At 45.7% G+C, this 17,146-nt stretch overlaps 1 protein-coding gene across 2 annotated transcripts in view; it reads left to right on the top strand.

Annotated features, from left to right (window-relative positions):
• The window catches only part of LOC101913605 (gamma-aminobutyric acid receptor subunit beta-4), a 75,038-nt gene that overhangs the window by 18,582 nt on the left and 39,310 nt on the right, over window positions 1-17,146 (top strand). For both annotated transcript variants that reach the window (XM_005237883.4, XM_005237882.4), the window contains exon 3: window positions 8,633-8,700. In XM_005237883.4, coding sequence (XP_005237940.1) covers window positions 8,633-8,700 — 68 coding nt within the window. The remainder of the gene's footprint in view (window positions 1-8,632; window positions 8,701-17,146) is intronic.

The raw sequence follows: 17,146 nt of genomic DNA, 5'->3' as shown, positions 1-17,146 counted from the left end.
GGCTGATCAGTGTGGGTCTGATGCTTCATATTGCTATGGAGGAAAAACTGCTTGGCTTGTGTTGATCTGCTGTTAGTCTACAATACACCCTTGCTTTGGGAAGCCCTGTTGCCCTCCTGCAACTCTTGGTGTGGAGTAAGAGCTGAAGGGATATGGGATGATCAGTGCCTCTGCTTTTCCCAGGGTTAGCTCAGCGTAACCACAGGGAAATGCGATGTTTCATAGTGAAACCATATCTGCAGAGATATAAAAGCAAAATGCAAAGTGTGTGCCCTTCAGACTGCAAAGCCACTGAGCTGGTGTGTGTGTGTGTGTGTGTCCTGGAGGACATGGGGAGGAATGTCCCTGGAAGGGGAGGGCAGGTAGCCAGTCCTTGCTCTGGTAGCACAGTGCACCAGGTCAGGGCATTGCCTTTATCTCCTGACAGTCAGGTCTGGATCTGCCTTCTGCAACCACCCTGCTCCGACACAGAAAGTGAGAGCTGTGGCTGCCATGCAAAGTAAACTGGCTGTGGTCTGACCTGGGTGTTGCCTGCTTCAAGGGATGGGTGGTAGTTGGGAATTAGAGCTCTCGGTAAAGTTACTCTTAAAGAAGTGATTGCTTGGGACCCGCTGGTGGTGCCAGGTTGTTAATGATCAGGTCTGGTACGGTGATGCACTGAACATGTCTGTAAATGACACCAAATAAGCAATTTGACAAAACTGGGAATTTTTCCGCTCACTTTGCTGTAACCTTAGTGGGTGTGCATAACACAGGCCAGAGATACGCACACGGAAGGCTTTGGAAGACTACCTTCCTCACTGAGGATGAAACAGCTTTCAAAATCTGTCTCCTGAACACTGACCTAGGTCTCTCCCAAGAGCAGATGGTGTTCTGGGTAGCCAGTGATTTTTCTTAGTGCTGAAAGCCCTGTGTGTGTGTGTACAGGTGCTTTTCTGAACTGAGTCCATCAGTAGTACAGATGCTGTAAGGGTTGATGTTTACTCTCTTGTTCCATTTTTAAGCCTGTACATTTGAGATGTTGTTTTTATTCAGCTTGGGTAGCTGTCTACCAACATCTTTTAAAATCAACCTTGATTTAGCTTCCTTTGTAATTCTTCAGTACCTCTGGGACAACCTTTACACTGTTTTTACAGCCAGTTGATTGTTCTCTCTCACTTCCAAATTTCCATGGGATATTTGCAATATCCCACTCTAATACCTACTAATCCATTAAAAATGCCCATGAGATAGATTAGGTAATCCACTGTGCCTCACAGATTGTGCTCCTTAGCTCTCTGCTTTCCCTAGAATAGTCACAGAACAAGTGCTGCATCTGCATTGGGAAAGGATTGTTCTTCCAAAAGGATCCCTCAGCACTGGCTCACACAGGCACAGCTTGCTTGAGAAACTGCTCTGTATCTATTCAGATCTACAGGGACAGCTTCATTTGACAACATGCTGGAAATGCGGCTGCCATTATCAAGGTTAACCTATGTGTTTGCAAAGAGCATCACAGTGGTCAGTTCTGCCTGCTCTGCAAGTGCTATGTCTCTTTGCTCCTTGCTGAAGATTTGGCCTCATTGCTTGCTTGGAGGAAAGCCTGCCTCTTACTGAAGCCCTTGATTTGCTCACTGTTTGGATTTTCTGAGTGTCTGCTCAAGAGCCATGCTATGGATGTACCCTCCCTTAGATGTTCCATCAAATGTGTGTGCTGTCCTTGTTATCACCATCTTGGTGAGAGCGTGCTTTAACATTTCATTTCTCTTGGGAAATCCCTGGTATTCCCCCTTCTTAAATGAATAGTGCAAACTCAGTCATCTGACTGGATGAAGCAAAAAGCCGGGCTGCCAGGAGAGTGGAATGGTACAGGCTGGAAAATCTCGTTAGCCTTCTTGCAGAGTGATGCTCTGTCTGGTCTGATGTGGATGGATGGAGAACCTAGCAAGGTTAGGCACAATCTTGGTCTCATGTGGGCTCAGTGGCTTCAAAAGTAACAAGCGCTCCCTAAATAATCACGGCAACATGCAGGAAAACCTGTCAGGCAGAAGAAACCATCTTCTGCCAGACCTACTTGGAGACAAGTTACGATCTTTGTGAGAATTAGTGGTGGTGGATACCCCTCCTGCCCCAGCAGAACAATGAATCCATGGGGATGTAGCAGACATTGACAGCCCCAGATATTCTGGAGACCAAGGCCCTGTCTTTCAGCTCCAAAATGCAATGCTTGCTTCGTGTGGAGGAGATTCCTCAGCAGCAGCAAGTTCCTCATAGTCCCACAGAGAAGAAGATAATGTAATATTTGCTGACTTGCCATGAGACCATCTCTTTTTCTGGTAATGTTTAACAATGGCCAAAAACATAATGGCATGGTATGCTTCGCTTTTTTAAATCCAACATATGTGATGGAGTGACCTGCTAAGATTTGGGAGAGAGCTTTGATATCAGCCTCTGAATGTGTTTGATGTTCCTGGCTGTTCTGCTGAGGCTGGCAAGCTTAGTGTGCAGCATTGGCTGTGGGTGGGGCAGAGGTCATGGAAATAAGAGTTAAAAAAAACAAGTAGAGAAAGGGTTGGAGTGTTTAATGGATGTTTAAACCTAGATTTCATTGGAAAAATTTAAATAGGTTCTTAAGAGACCCTGCTGAACTCAGTGCTTCTAGATGTCACTGCAAATCAGAGCTGCTGGATGAAAGTGATTCCCAAAACATTTCTGCTTTCATGATATGTGGCCAACTCTTCTCACTTCTCAAGTAACATGAACACTTACCAAGTTTGTGCTTGATGCTGAACGTAAGCTTGAAAAAAATAGGAAAGGAACCGGAAAATTAGTGTTGGGAAACTTCTTTATGATTTAGCTTCTGTAGCTTGCTGGGATGGCATCTTTTAGATGTTTTCCTATTAACTGCTGTAGCAGAGCCTCAGTCTTGAGATCTGTGAGCACAGCTGTTATGCAGATAGCAGTCTGTGAATTCCTCTTACAGTCCTTCTATATGGTGAAAACCCAGGAACATTTCCACCCTTCCTGTCCCCGGGTGTAGGTATCCTCCTCCATGGTGAATTTGAGTGTCCTGACAATAGACTGGCCTCTGAGTTATCTTTTGGGTGTGTTTAAAAAAATATGGCCCAGGAATTATTAGTCCATCAGATGAAAGTTGTTTTGGGAGGGACAGAGTGGGATTTCTGAGGAGAACATATGGCTGCATCCAGGCTCCTCAGCTAGTGACAAGCCTTGTGCTGAATGTGCAGCCTTCTGCACCTCTTACCTGGGAGCTCTTGCCTCCTAACTAACCGTGTCTGTCAGCCCTTGTATAACCAACCCTTCACTGCACGTAGCAGTGACGTGGGTCATGGTTCTAAGCTGTAAACATACAGCTAGGGTGCCCTGAGGTTCAGTGCTGTGAACAAAGCAGAGGCGGTGGCTTGAGCAAACCATTTTCTGCAGAAAGAGAAAGGAGCTATGGAACAGTTCTCCCTTCTGCAGGAGATCAGGGAAAAAGACTGAAGGAAAAAGTCCTGGGAGTGAAATTACAGTCCACGTCATGCCTTTGGCAAGCCTGAGAATATCCTAACTGCTGATCCTGGGGGGTCACTGGAAATGCAAATGACACATTGCAGTCCTGTAGCTACATGTATCAGCAAACCTCACCCTCTTCATGCCTGACTATAGTCTTGCATTTGCAGAAACAGTTCTGCCAACCCGTGCAGGGCAACCTTGTCTGGGACTTGCTGTTCCTGGGCTCTACTGCCACTGTTGTCCTCCAGCTTCTGGACAGCTGGGGATGAGGAGCAGAGTTCTGTATGGGATGGAGTATTTTGCCTGTGGGTATTTACCGTTGCAGGGTAAGGCACAGACCTGCTCTGTATGTAGGTTCAGTGGCTGAAGCCTCTAATTTTCTCTGGTTGGCTTTGTTTACTCAGAAGAAGACCTTAAAGCAGCTTTCCTGCTGCTGCAGGGATCTCAGACTGGTGATGCCACAGGCAGAGTGCGGACGGGGAACGCTGGGGCTCATGCACAAAGCTGTCTTGAATAATCTTGCCTCTTGTCCAAAAGACACAGTGCTGTATTCCCTCTTCCTGCATGCGTGATGTGCTCTAATGGCAAGAGCTAGGCTGTCCCTTTAACATCTCTAACCTCCTACAGAAGTGAGCAGCTCCCAGGATGGGTGCAGTAGGCTCGGAGAGGCTTTTGTGGTTTGATGAGAATGCTGTGCATATGAAGTTTGTTGTTTTGTTTTTTTTTCTCTGTACTGGTGACATCTTTGCTTCAGTGGCTGGTTTCTGGATACCGTGCTTTAAAATAGAGATGTAAAGAAGTTGGCAAGAAGCCAGAGGAGAGCAGCACTAATTGTCAGAGCTTTAGAAAACATGACCTCTGAGGAGAGGGTGAAGAAATCGGGTGCATTTAATCTAGGCAAGACAGTATTTGTGGGAGAGGAAGATGGATATCGTGGTTTCTCAACGGATAAAAGCTGTTGTCGAGGAAGGATGATTGATTTGTTATTTCACTATCACTGGGGGGAAATGATGAGACAAAACTACATTTACACTGCAGAGAAGCTTTAGTTTGGATATTTAGGAAAAGCCATTGGTGCAGTGGAATGTAGGAAGAGATTGTCCAGGGGAGCTGTGGAATTTCTGACACTGGTGGTTTAAAGAAGATCTGGTCTGCTTCCATGAAAGATATGGGAAGTGCAACCTCCCAAGATCCCTGTTAATGCCTTTGTTCCTGCAGTTAAGGCTAGAGGATTGGTTTTTGGCTGATGCCTGTCCCTTAGCAACCACAAGCCTTGGCTCTGCCAGCATTGCCAAGTTCGCATGGTCAGAAATGCATGAACCAGACTCCTCAAAGCAGTGGCTGTAGTTCATAAAAATGGTGTGGCTTCAGTGGAAGATAAAGTAAGCTCTATTTATCTGCTCACTGATTTTGAGTCCTTTGCCTGTGTCTGTACCACTGTTGGAGATCTGGTGGCAGACAAAACCCAAGCTTGCTCTAGTCTGACTTTCTTGGGTAGAAGTGAAGAGAGGGCAGCTTGGACCTTAGTACAGGGCAGTTGTCCAAGTAAGCATCCACTGTCTGGAGACCTGTTACAGTGAACTTTGTGCTACTGTCCTTGCTGCTCTCTGCAGCTGAGGTACCAGGCTGACATCTGGAAGAGATGTCCTGATCCAGGCTGCCATCACCTCTGGCTGTAGTGTAGGCAGACGCAGGCTTGAAAACACGACCTGTCCTCTGCAGTCATGCCATGGGAATTACTTCTGTAGCAACATGACTCTAAGTTCTGGGGCTTTTAAACATTATAAAATAAAATGTGAAAGTAATAACTGGTTGCTGGGAAAATATTGCGGATTAGCACAACTTGTTCTCTACCTTGACTGTTTTTACATTTGACAAGGATCACTTGCAGAAAAAGGACAGGTTTTATTATAACTCTTTTGTCTGCTTTCCTTTCAACTTCCCAAGTACATTTTTCATGGCATCAGACCACTTTCAGGACAAAGTGTTGGTGATTTCTCCAGTGGTGGTGAGAAATGGGGACATGTGAGGGTGTCGTTCACTGGTGAAAGTGGCAGAATTTCTCACACTCCCTCACTGGTGATCTGGCCTACAAATCTCTCCTAAGCATAAGCTTTTTCTTTAAGGGGAGAAGGTCTAGTTTTTTGCACTTGTTGGCAAGGCACAAATAAAAGCACGGAGGTTTAATATCAGGTTTTCTTCTTTTGCCTTGTCTCAGGTCGACAAATGCAGAATTCTGCCTTTTTGGACAAATTTACAGATGACGTTATCCCATATTTTAAATACCCTACTTTTGTATTCCTCTTGCCTGAAGCTATTAACATTGGCAGAATTTATGTCCTTTGTTTATTTTGTGTACTACTTACAGCCTGAGTGTTGGACACCAGCCGGTCTAGATTTTTGCTGGGCTGCAGTAAGAGGTAGGGCATGTGTTTTCTGTTGGCTGTGTACATGCTCTTGCATCCTTGTCCTGAGGAGACTGCAAGCCAGTCTTCACAACAGGGATGGAGAAAGTGAAATGGCTTCCCTGTGATCAAGCTAGGAGCAGGTCCGGTAAAGGTAGGACTTTACACACCTTTGTAGCTGAAGTGTTTGTGCTTCTGCCTGTGGGCTGGTGGGTACACAGCCCAGGGGTTGCAAGCAGGGAGTGGAGCCTCCCACTTGCTATGATAGATGGGGTGTAGAGGCCTTGGCAGTGCCCAGAGTGGCCAAGAGGAACATTGCTGACTGTGCACGGGACCGGAGTGCAGCTGAGCCCAGGCTGACGGGGAGCAGTGTGGCTGATCTCCACTCCAGCGCGTGTCTTAGAGCTGGGAGTAGGGAGCTTTGGATCTTATCCATGGCTCTGACACTGAGTCACTGCATGACCTCAGGCACTCAGATACCATGGTGATGAACACAGCACAAATGTCTAGACAGATAGATTAGATTGGATAGACTCTGTATTTGACAAATATTTGTATATCACCACTGTCAGTGCTCTCTTGCTATAACTGCCCAGCCTGCTGGTTTCAGTGGGTTTCCTACACAGCAGGGAGGGGAAGAACCACTTTTTGCACTGAGGAAGGAGGGGACACGTAACCACAGTGACACCAGTACCAGTGGTGACAGAGTGGAAGCAAAGCGGGCAGTAGGGTGACTCTTGGAGGGTACAGCACTGCATGGCAGAAAGGCTCAGGAGTTGGGAGCTGGCTTCTCCCCAGCTCTGCTGCAGCCCTGTGCATGGCCCCGTCTTTCCTCCTGTAACCAATTAGTCTTTTAAGATTCTCAAGGCAGCGGTGCCTTCCTCCTTCTGCTATGACTTCCATCACAAGGCCCTGATTTCAGAAAGAAAAGAGCAAACTACCAAAGTGAGACTTCCCTAAAAGCTTCCCTGTGCCACTGCTTGCCTCTGGTGCATGGGAGGATGCAGGAGACCCCGGAGTGACTCTTGGTTATTTTCCCACCTGGTTCCCTTGTGAAAGATAAATGTAGCAGTACAGCAAAGATGTGGCCAGGAGTGTGCCTGTGTAGGCATTTCCAGAGGCTCTGCAAGGTCTCCTGAGCACCCCTGCCTCCGGCACCCCTGACAGCGAGCCAGGAGGGCTGGAGAAGAGCACTGCCTCTTTAAGGAGATTTGCATAGCGGGGTCTAATTACAGTTGTTGATTCTGATGTTTTCCGTGTTGTTCATATTCCATTAAAGGATAATGCTGCTTAATTTGCAGCAGAGGGTCTCGGTTAACAGTACACCCAATCACAAGGCAGCCCTAATGACACTACTTCCCTACTTCTGGTAACACATAATTAAAAAATCACTTCATTTCCAGTTGTGTAGTTCTCCCCTCTCCCCCAATCTCCTAATTACTTTCTAAGCCATTTCATGATTATCTGTAAATATTTCAGCACTTAGATCTACTAATGAGTCCATGAAAGAGTTAATACCTTGAGTGGCATAACTGTTTGCCATTCCCTTTCTAGTGCTGCATTGCAAGGAAAAAATTTCCACCTTACACATGCGAGAAAAGGGGCTTCACTTGCGGTGGGATTGGGTTTGTGCTCTGGCTTTGGGGCTGTGAGGGTGACAGTGAGGGGCAGCTCTCAGAAACCCCATCTCAAGCTACAGGAAGTTTTCTGCTGGTTTTGGTAGTGGATGTGTTTCTCCCTGCAAATTTTTTTACGCAGCTTAAATTCCACTGAAAGCGCTGTCCTGTTGCCTGGCTGTGAGAGCTGCTAGTCAGAGGGGCTTGGGCAGAGCTGGGTGTGAGTCTGGATCTAGTTGGAATGCCCACACAGCTGGAAGAATTAGCTGGTGTCTGCCCCAGTTCTACAAATTTGTGGGAAGTGGTAATGCAGCTCTTGCTGCACTTGGGTAAGAGGGGGCAACAGGTCTGGCTGCGCCTGCCCTTGCGTTGTGTTTCTTCACAAGCTCATCTTGCATGCTGCAGCCAGTGGCACTTACTGTGACGTGAGGGTAGCTTGGTCACTGGATAAGGGAATTTCTGAATTTCCCAGCAAACCTGTGCACAGATGTCTACCACAGCTCCGTGGCTGCAGGTGAAAGGAGCCCTGATACCCAATGGTAAAATGAGGACTCGGTTCTCTAATCCAAGCAGTGCTCTGCTCTGAAAAGCTGCTCTACATTTCTCACTTCATAGGTCTGTTTCCTGTACTTGTCTGGTATCTTGGGTATTAAAATTTACTTGGAGTTTTCAGACTGAGCACTTGGAGCTGACAGTGATGGAGAAGTGAGCTGGAGTATCTTTCCTGCCCATGCGTTGCATGGGCTTGATTGCTATGTTCTTTGTATGGTCAATCAGTAACACTTTACACAAACCTGCTGGGAGCATACTGGTAGTTTCTGAAGGCATTATTTGGAATAACTGGAGATAATTGTATAACCAGGGGGTAATTAACTTCCAGGAATTAAAGAATCAACTTTAGGCTGCACTACTCCTAGGGGTGAGTCTGTAAGGCTGGGAGTTACAGGAATCTACTCCTCTTTAATCATTTGAGCACACATGACTTGGAAACCCTTGGTACTTGAGGAATGTGAGGCTGCTTCAAATCATATCTCTGCATTTCTAGACAATTCTCTGATAACAGATAGAGGAAGGAGGGCTTGAATATGGTCCTAATCCAGTCCATTTGTGTTTCAGGTAATCCTGTCACAGTGGGAATGAGCATACATATCTCCAGCATTGACCAGATCTCTGAAGTCAACATGGTAAGTCTGAAAAGAAAAAAACAAAACAAAACAAAAACCAAACCAACCAAACAAACAAACAAACAAAAAAACCCAAAAAAACCCCACACCAAACAAAAAAACAAACAAACAAAAGACCATGAACTCTAATAAACTGTTCTTCCATTTTCTGGTTGAGGTGTACTTCCAAAACAATGGCTTCTTGGAGCCACCTGAGATCTCAGGGTGCGCTTCTGAAAAGCAGGATAGTCACACCCCTACTTCCTTCACCTTCTGCTACAGAATGAGTGGAATTCCTCAGGGGTCGGTATTGGGACCGGCACTGTTCAACATCTTTGGACGTTATAGTGGCCTCCAGTACCTAAAGGGGCAGATAAGAAAGCTGGAGAGGGACTTTTTATGAGGGCATGTAGTGATAGGACAAGTAACAGTTTTAAACTAAAAGAGAGTAGATTTTGGTTAGATATTAAGAATAAATTATTTTCTGAGGATAGTGAGACACTGGAACAAGTTGCCTAGAGAATCTGTGGATGCCCCATCCCTGGAAGTGTTCAAGGCCAGGTCGGATGGTCTTTGAGCGACCTGGTCTAGTGGAAGGTTTCCCTGTCCATGGCAGGGGAGTGGGAACTAAATGATCTTTAAGGTCCCTTCCAAGCCAAACCATTCTATGATTCTATGGTCTTTGCAGCTGGGAAGTTTTTGGAGGAAGAGTGACATTTGTCAGGTAATGAAGAAGGATTTTTTTTTTCTTCTGCTTTGGACACAGAATTTTGAGGGGTGATGGGAAATCTGACTTAAGACAGAACTCTTCCTCACTAAAGCATAAGGAATTCAAGGATGATTTCTCCATGTGTGATGAAAAAGAAAATCAAACACTTAACTGAGCCATAAGAGATGAGGTTTGTTTTTCCAAATTTCTTTCTCAGCATACTGGTTCCAGGCTGAGCCTTGCTCCTTCCACCTGCTGAGTGGCCTGTGTCACTTTGCCTGTCAGTTGTCCCCACAGCCTCAGCCCAGCTCCAGGCTGAAACAATCCTGAATCACCCAAACAACACTTGCAGGACAGGACTGGCATGTGGGACTGTTGTGGTACACACCTACCCCTTCTGGTGGTACTTGTGATAGGGTTGGACATGCTGAAAGACTGTAGTTCACTTCCTAGTCTTTGGTAAGTTCTAGTAGGGTTAGTATCTATACTGGCACGCTGAAGTGTCCCTGGTGTTACCTGTGAATGTGTGGATGGAGATCTCTGCTGGCACCTCTTCAGCTAGTAGCATCTTACCCACAATAGATTCTCATCCCTTATAGTTCTGCGCTGGTTGCACAGCCACCTCTCTGAGCCATCAATGCTCGTGCCTTAAAAGAGTCGATGTGAATTGTAATTTTTGTTGGACGTAAAGGCAGCGGTGGTTTTACAGTCAGGCACAGGCTGTAAAGTTCACAAGTTGAAAAAGTGAGTGGATTTTCATGTTTGCTGTTGTTAATTTGGCATTTCTTTGGAGATCTGTACTGGAAAGGGAGGCATCTAATGGAGATCTGGTTTTAGGTGGCATTAATAGACCAGAGCTTTTCATACCACTAAGGAGAAAAAAGTTATCTGCTCAGATAGCAATGGTTTGGGGTGAAATTCATTAATTGTTTTGGTCATGGCTTGGGTACACACCCAGGTCTGTGCTGTCTGTCTCAGAAGCCCTTAACGCCCAGCAAAACTGAAATCATGGATTGCACTGATCATTGCCTAACCTTGCCTTCCTCCCTCCTGCCCAGAGGCTTCTCCTCCAAACTCCTCTCCTGTCCAAGAGGCTGAGTGGAGTGGAAGGCTAGTGGGGACCTCCTGGCAGCAGCCATCCTGTTCCTCAGTTCCTGACCCATGCAGGAGAACCCCAGGCTAGTTTAGAGCTCTTGCTGTTCAAGTCAATTAAAACCTTTGTCTCCCAATGCTCCTGTCCTATTTATCTGTTTCTGGACTCTCCTGCCCTGTTTCTTTGGCCCACCAGCTATTCTGCTGCTGCATGGTGGGGAGGAGGGGAGGCGAGACAATCTGACTCGTCGTTTTGGTTTCCAAACTGCTTGAAAAACCTGAATGCATGTGCTGATATGACCCAGGGTGAAATGTCTATAATGAACCTTCAGGTTCTTATCTGGAACAGGTTATTTTGAAGACTCGCTGCTATCATCCCACCATTACTGTAATTATCTGCATGGCATCTTACACCCCAGACTAGTAACAGTGATGCTGGACAGTGTGTACAGTAGGAAATTCAGGTACAGACCTATGTCCCCATTGCATTGGGTAGCTGTGCTTGAGGTTAGGCTCAACTTAGAAGAGCCAGATGGCTTAACCTAGTTCCATCCATTTTGCCTGTCAGGGCAGAGCTCAACTTGGAGTCATGTCCTCCCCCAGTCTCAACTTGGACCTGAATTTTCTTACATAGTGAACCAGCTGTCACCTTCCTTGCTAGAGCCAGCATGAACAACCTGGGGTCTGGACCTGTAGCTTAAGTCCCCAGCTTGCACAAATGTAACTGGGAAGGAATGAGGGTTTTGGTTCCCAGCTTACTTGTAACACCTGTCCTGACCTTGCTTTGAAGACCTGAGAAGATAGCTGAGAACTGCAGAAGCTGTTTCAGGATGAACCTCCTGCTGGAGATGTGTGCAGGCACTATAAAGGCTGATTGAGTGTTTTGTCATACACCTGTTGTGATCTACCATGGCCAGGCATGCTTTGTCCTAGGAGAGTAGCCATTCTCCTAACACCACTTTTCAACCCTTGCCATATGAATGTGGTGTCCTCTCCTCTCCAGTGAACATCTGCTTCCCTCTGGGTGGCTGGGGCAAATGTGCGTGCTCAGGGCTGGGGATAAACAATGATATCATCTTTGTAGGGTGCATGGGAGTGCAGGTTTCCTGGCATGGACCTTCATTCACATGCTGCTCTGGATCTTGCAGAATTTGGGCAGCACTGTTGATGGACTTTGAGAGTTTTGATGATTGTGGAATGGCTGTAATCAGGTTGGGCACCAGGCACTGTCTGTCCTGTTGATACTATGAAGGCATGTCACTTCTGGGTATTTGGTTATCCCTTATGGCTTTCTTTTTGACTTGACAAATACAATCTCCTACCCATCCTTCCTACATGTGTCGGGATGGGGTGTGGGGAGAGTGGAGGACAAAGTGGCCATATGTGAGAACCTACTCAAGATCAGGGTCTATAAGCACTGTGGTGAGGCAGCTTCCAAAAGGGGTTAAAAAAATCAGAATAATCTTAAAACCCAAACATTTAGGGAGCAGAAGAGTTCTCATGTGATATAAGTTTCCAGGCTGAAGGGATTTTATGTGCATCATTCTTCCATGTGACAGATGCCCCAGGGAAAGGTCTATGTCTTACCCCTGCTCTGGGCAATGGATATTGGCAAGAAAAACAAGGCATTTTTTTGGCATCATGTGTGATTGGGAAAGGGACTGTGTAATGGATAAATTAAAGGCACACAAGTGAAGCTGAGTTGTCATGGCAACCAAATAGTTTCTATTGTTCTACAAGGAGTGTTATTACTTACTGCCCCTTGTAGGATAATTAATTAATCCTCAGACATCCTTTTGGGAACAATGGCCCTGGTTCTGGGGCTGGGCAGGTTGAGGAAAGCCCCCAGCTTTCCCATGCTTTTCCCTGGGACTATTGGCATCTGCTGGGTCTGTGATGGTGGGGAACAAGTGCTGTTAGTGACTAGCTGTTGCATGAATCAAAAAGTTGTTTTCCACAGAGTCCAGCTGGATGCAGTGCTGCGGCGGAATACAGCACCACTCATGATCTAAGGAGCAATTCTTGCCTTCACTCCCATGAGAACTGTATTCCCAAAATGATGATGTGGTGACATTTCAATCCTGGAGGATACAGGACTCTGTAAAGGCAACACAGTCATGTTTTTAAGCTGGAAGTTCCCAGACACTCTGATACACAGAATGTTTTTTAGCTGCCTGTACATGCTATGTGTTTCCTGGTGCCTTGCTACACAAAGTCAATGCATCTCCATCTACTTGAGGGCCATGCCCAGATACTGTGCCATGGTACAGCTCAGAAGATGGAGTCATGCCAGGATGCAGGACATTCTTAGGTACAGTGCTGGCTTTGTAATGGTCTCTCAGTGATGAGGGACCAAAAGTACAGTCCTTATTTAAAAAAAAAAAAATGACACCTTCTTGCTCATCACAGCTGCTGCCTGTGTGTGGTCAGCCTTATTTGCAAGCTCACTTGCCAGAGTAATGCTTTATTACTGTGTACTGCTCTTAGCCCTGCTAAGCAACACCAAGCTGCAGCCTCTCCTCCTGTCAGTGATTAGAAGGATTATTTGCTGGGCCAAGATCAGTGACATCAATTGAAATCCCTGGGAAAGGATGCCAGGGCCAGGCCACACAGGTATTGGGGAGGGCACATTTGAGTGGCAGACCCTCTAAGAAGTGTTGATCCATGAAGATGAAAGGCCTAGCTGGAGTCTTTTCATACCCTGTGCGTATTTGCAAGTTGGGGATTTAAAAGCAGGCTGAAAGGAGGAAACATCTTCATAATGATGTTCAGTAGCTCAGATGATCTGCAAAGAATGGAGGGATGGTATGTCCTAGTTCTCATTAAAGGAAATGGGTTGTATAAGTTATCTGGTAAATGCCATTTTGCTACAGGTAGTTGAATTGCAGTAAGCATGGAATAACATGCAGGTATTTATAGATGCTTGTTGGTGTATAGTGCTACTTGGACAGTGCTATGTTCAGACCCCTTAGTATGGTACCTACATTCCTAAGGAGCCTGGCAGTACTCCTGACCCGAGAGAATGAAGAACACCTTCTGGTACGTGGCCTGAATGCTGCCCAAAGCCCCTATCGCTTTAATGGTCTGGTTCAACCAGCCTGCTTTGGTGGATCCAGTTCTGATGGTATCCAATACCGACGGCTGCAGAACGAGCTGGAAGTCCTCCCACATTCCTGCATGCTCTTTCAACAGACAGCTAAGGACTAGCCTGTTCAGAGTATATTGTACTTGCTGCATGGTGGGACTAGAGGCTAATACTTCCAACTGTAGCTTTTTCTCTCTCCAGGTAGTCTTTGGGGAAATATTTTTCTAGTACCAGATGGTTCAGACTCCCTTCAAGCATTAATGAACTATTTCAATAAGGAAAACAACAAGAAGTTTTGTATGCATTTGAAATAAGAGGTGGTTACCCTTCATAACGCTTCAATTTTCCTGCCCTATGATCTGTGCAGTCCTAAACCTGCTTCCTCCTGTGTAGCTGCACACTGTAGACAGCTCGGAGCATCCAGCCGTTATAGTTGTGATTTCTTTGTGGCTCCTATAATTTATTCATCCCAAGATGCTCTCCTACATCTGCAATAACATTGTTTCAGTTTGTTATAGCACTAGCTTTAAAGTTTTATAAACCTGGTGACAAGTTGAAAAGTTACAAGAGGATTGTTGTAAAGGGCTAGTGTAAGAAACAAGGCTTTCAAACAGAAATGTTTGCAGGAATATGTGTGTCAAAGGAAGGATGCCTGTGGGATTGGCAATACTTTTTGTTGGGGCACAGTCTGCAGATAGGTTAAAGGTTGGTGCAAGATGCTTGGCAAAGCTGACCTTGATGCTTTGCTTCATTGCCTCCTGCTCCTGTATCACCTGTTGCCGCACTACTGTCTTGTCAGAGTGAGTGCACTCCCATTGGCATGCTCCACTGGAACTCTTGGGGGTTATGGAAGCAAGCATCATGTCTGTTATTTCACAACTTCCCACAGCTTGCTTGAAAAACAAGCAGTCTTATTTGACAAAGAAGTTTTCCCTGTTCAAGAGAGATGTAAAGCATGTCTGAAGACAGTGATGAGCTGCAAAGGCTTTAAATTGGCTTTTAATCCAAAAGAAAGTGGATCAGGTTGTGTGTAAGGGTGTTCTTGACTAGGACGGTTCATCCTACAACCTGCTATGCCATTATCAGGGGGGCATCACTCTTCTCAGTATGTCAAATTTTCTATTAGGCATGCTTGAAATAGCCTTTGTAGTGGAATCTGTCCTGATCAGGCTTTGCAGTTCTGTTTTCCTTGGAATATGAATATGCACTGACTAGCTGAATCTGTTTCAGTGTAACCTGTGCACAGTAATATATGTGCCTGAATCTGATGTGTGCTGGGCATAACTGATGAAAGAAGGCAGCTTGGATGGCTAGGCTTCATATGAGAGGCTTTCTTTGGTACACAACACAGCAGCCTCTTAGGCTGTACATTCTCCTGTCAGAACTCTTGACCTTTGAGCCCTTTCAGGAACGGGGAAGGGAAAGTCAGGAAAATTTATAGCTGTGTGGAATTGCTGATGTGGATGCATGATGTCCAATCCATGCTTAAACTGTTCTGACAGTCAAACTGTGTGTGCAAAACCCTAGTTTTCTTGGGGCTCATGCAGTGTTGGCAGTAGCTTTTGCAGACTCTCAGCAGACCTGTATGCCTGCAATAATGAACAGAAACTACTTTGCTGCAATATGCTCTGAAAAGGATTTTCCACTGGTATCTTGATGCCTTGAGCTTTAAAACTCAAGACTTTTAGGAACAGGTTTCTGCTATTATGCTGTACCTTATACTACCATACATCTCTTCAAATATATCAGCATTTTTCTTATTCTTAACTGAAAGTGTTCTGTTTTGTTGCAGTCTCATTTTAATGGAAAAATAACATGCAGATATTTCCCAGTCAGTCTATTCTATGTCCCTGGGTATCCGAGGGGTTTAAAAAAGCAAAGGTTAAAGCATTTAAATTCTACAGTCAGAGGTTTCTGGAGTTATACGCTATGAGATAAAAGTACGACATGACACTCCAGTACTGTAAATGTTTCTCTGTAGCCTAGGGTATCTTCAGCCCTGTGACACTCTGGTATCTAAACTGTGTCTGTGTGTATACATTACATCTTGGTATTTAAGTCTGCTGAATATTGAAGACTGCCAAAATAAGGTAAAACTAAGAGACAGCTTTGGTGCTGAGCTAATGATGGTGTGCTGTCATGGTACTGCAGGGGCTGCAGTCCTGTTGGATCACTGTAGGCTCCTGGGATGGCAGTGTTGCAGGTAGCAGAGGATGCTGTGGGGCCTTGGTGCTGCAGAGGGGCCAGATCCTACCAGTGTGGCATGGTGAGAATGGTACAGCTCTGACTAGGGTGACATATCCCCAGGCTCTCTGCTGGCAGGGACAGGTGTGGTTATGTGCTTCTCCCCCCACACACACACACTAGGAGCTTCTGTGTGCCGTGATTTGGACTAAAGTATTGCAAACGTGCAGCTGAGATGGAAGGTTTCTTCAGGGCTGGCAAGTGTCTGTGACTTCCTCTGCCAATGATTACTTCAGTACTACTTAGGTTATGCAGCTATTGTCCCTTCAAGTTCTACGTGCAGGGCTGCAATGCATTGGATGACTCTTGGCTTGGGAAATCAAACAGTGGCAGTTCTGTACATGTGAAACAACATTTTCCTGAAGGGAAGAGTCATCAGAGGATGCCAAGGGCAGTCCTGTACATGGTTGTGTGCAGTGTCCTGTGCACGCTGCCATCAGCTACGTATAGTCACTTTGGCGACATTCTCATGTCTCTGCTTCTCCAGCAATAGGAAGTAGCTTGTGTATAAACACGCAATGACTTGGCTAGCTGAAAGGGAAGCAACAGTATCACGATGCTTTTCTCTGCTAGAGGGGTGTTTGGAGAAATGAAAGATGGTTATAGCAGGGTGGAGAGTAACCTATAAGCCACTCTAGAGATGGCAGCTTTGAGCTGGTCTCTTTTGCAGGCAGGAGCTGCAACCTCTTGCTCTGTGGCTCATCTAGATAGATGGTAAGAGTAGAAATTTACTGAGCTCCTAGAAACAACTTTGCAGCAAAGCAAATGATAGGGACTCATCTTAGCTACCATTGCTAGATTTGAGGTTACTTTGTTTATCTTTGCAGTGGTGACATCCTGCGGATGTTGGGACTCAGGGTGATTTTTGCCAGCACTGATACAGTCTAGAAAGTCAAGAATCAGAAGTGGATATCTGCTCACACCACATTAGGCTTTTCTTTAATTCAGCACTGATTGTGCTGAAAGATCTCTTCGACTAACGTAGTGCATGAGGACCAGTAAAGCATCTGGCCTCAAGGGCACTCTGCAGTGTGGTGGTAGGGGGGAGTGGATGCTCAAGTTTAAACAAGCAGCAATCCCCTTTCTGCCCAAAAGACAGGGATGGTCCTTCCACAGGATGGTAATGTTCTTGCTTAAAATAGTTAAGAATAAAGAAAACTTATGAAGGGCTCTGGAGTGCTTCCCATTCATTGGTTCTGAAATCGGTTGCAAAGAGATTGTCCCGGCTTAAGAACTAGAAAATAGGTCAGTGTGACTCATATGTCAATATTTACAGCATTTATGGCAACTTGTAGAAGAGAAAAATCTTATCTGTCTTCCATAATATTTCACAGATT

This window comes from Falco peregrinus, chromosome 13 (genome assembly GCF_023634155.1).
Source record: "Falco peregrinus isolate bFalPer1 chromosome 13, bFalPer1.pri, whole genome shotgun sequence".
In the NCBI taxonomy this organism is placed as follows: Eukaryota; Metazoa; Chordata; class Aves; order Falconiformes; family Falconidae; genus Falco; species Falco peregrinus.
This window is presented reverse-complemented; position numbering and strand designations above follow the sequence as displayed.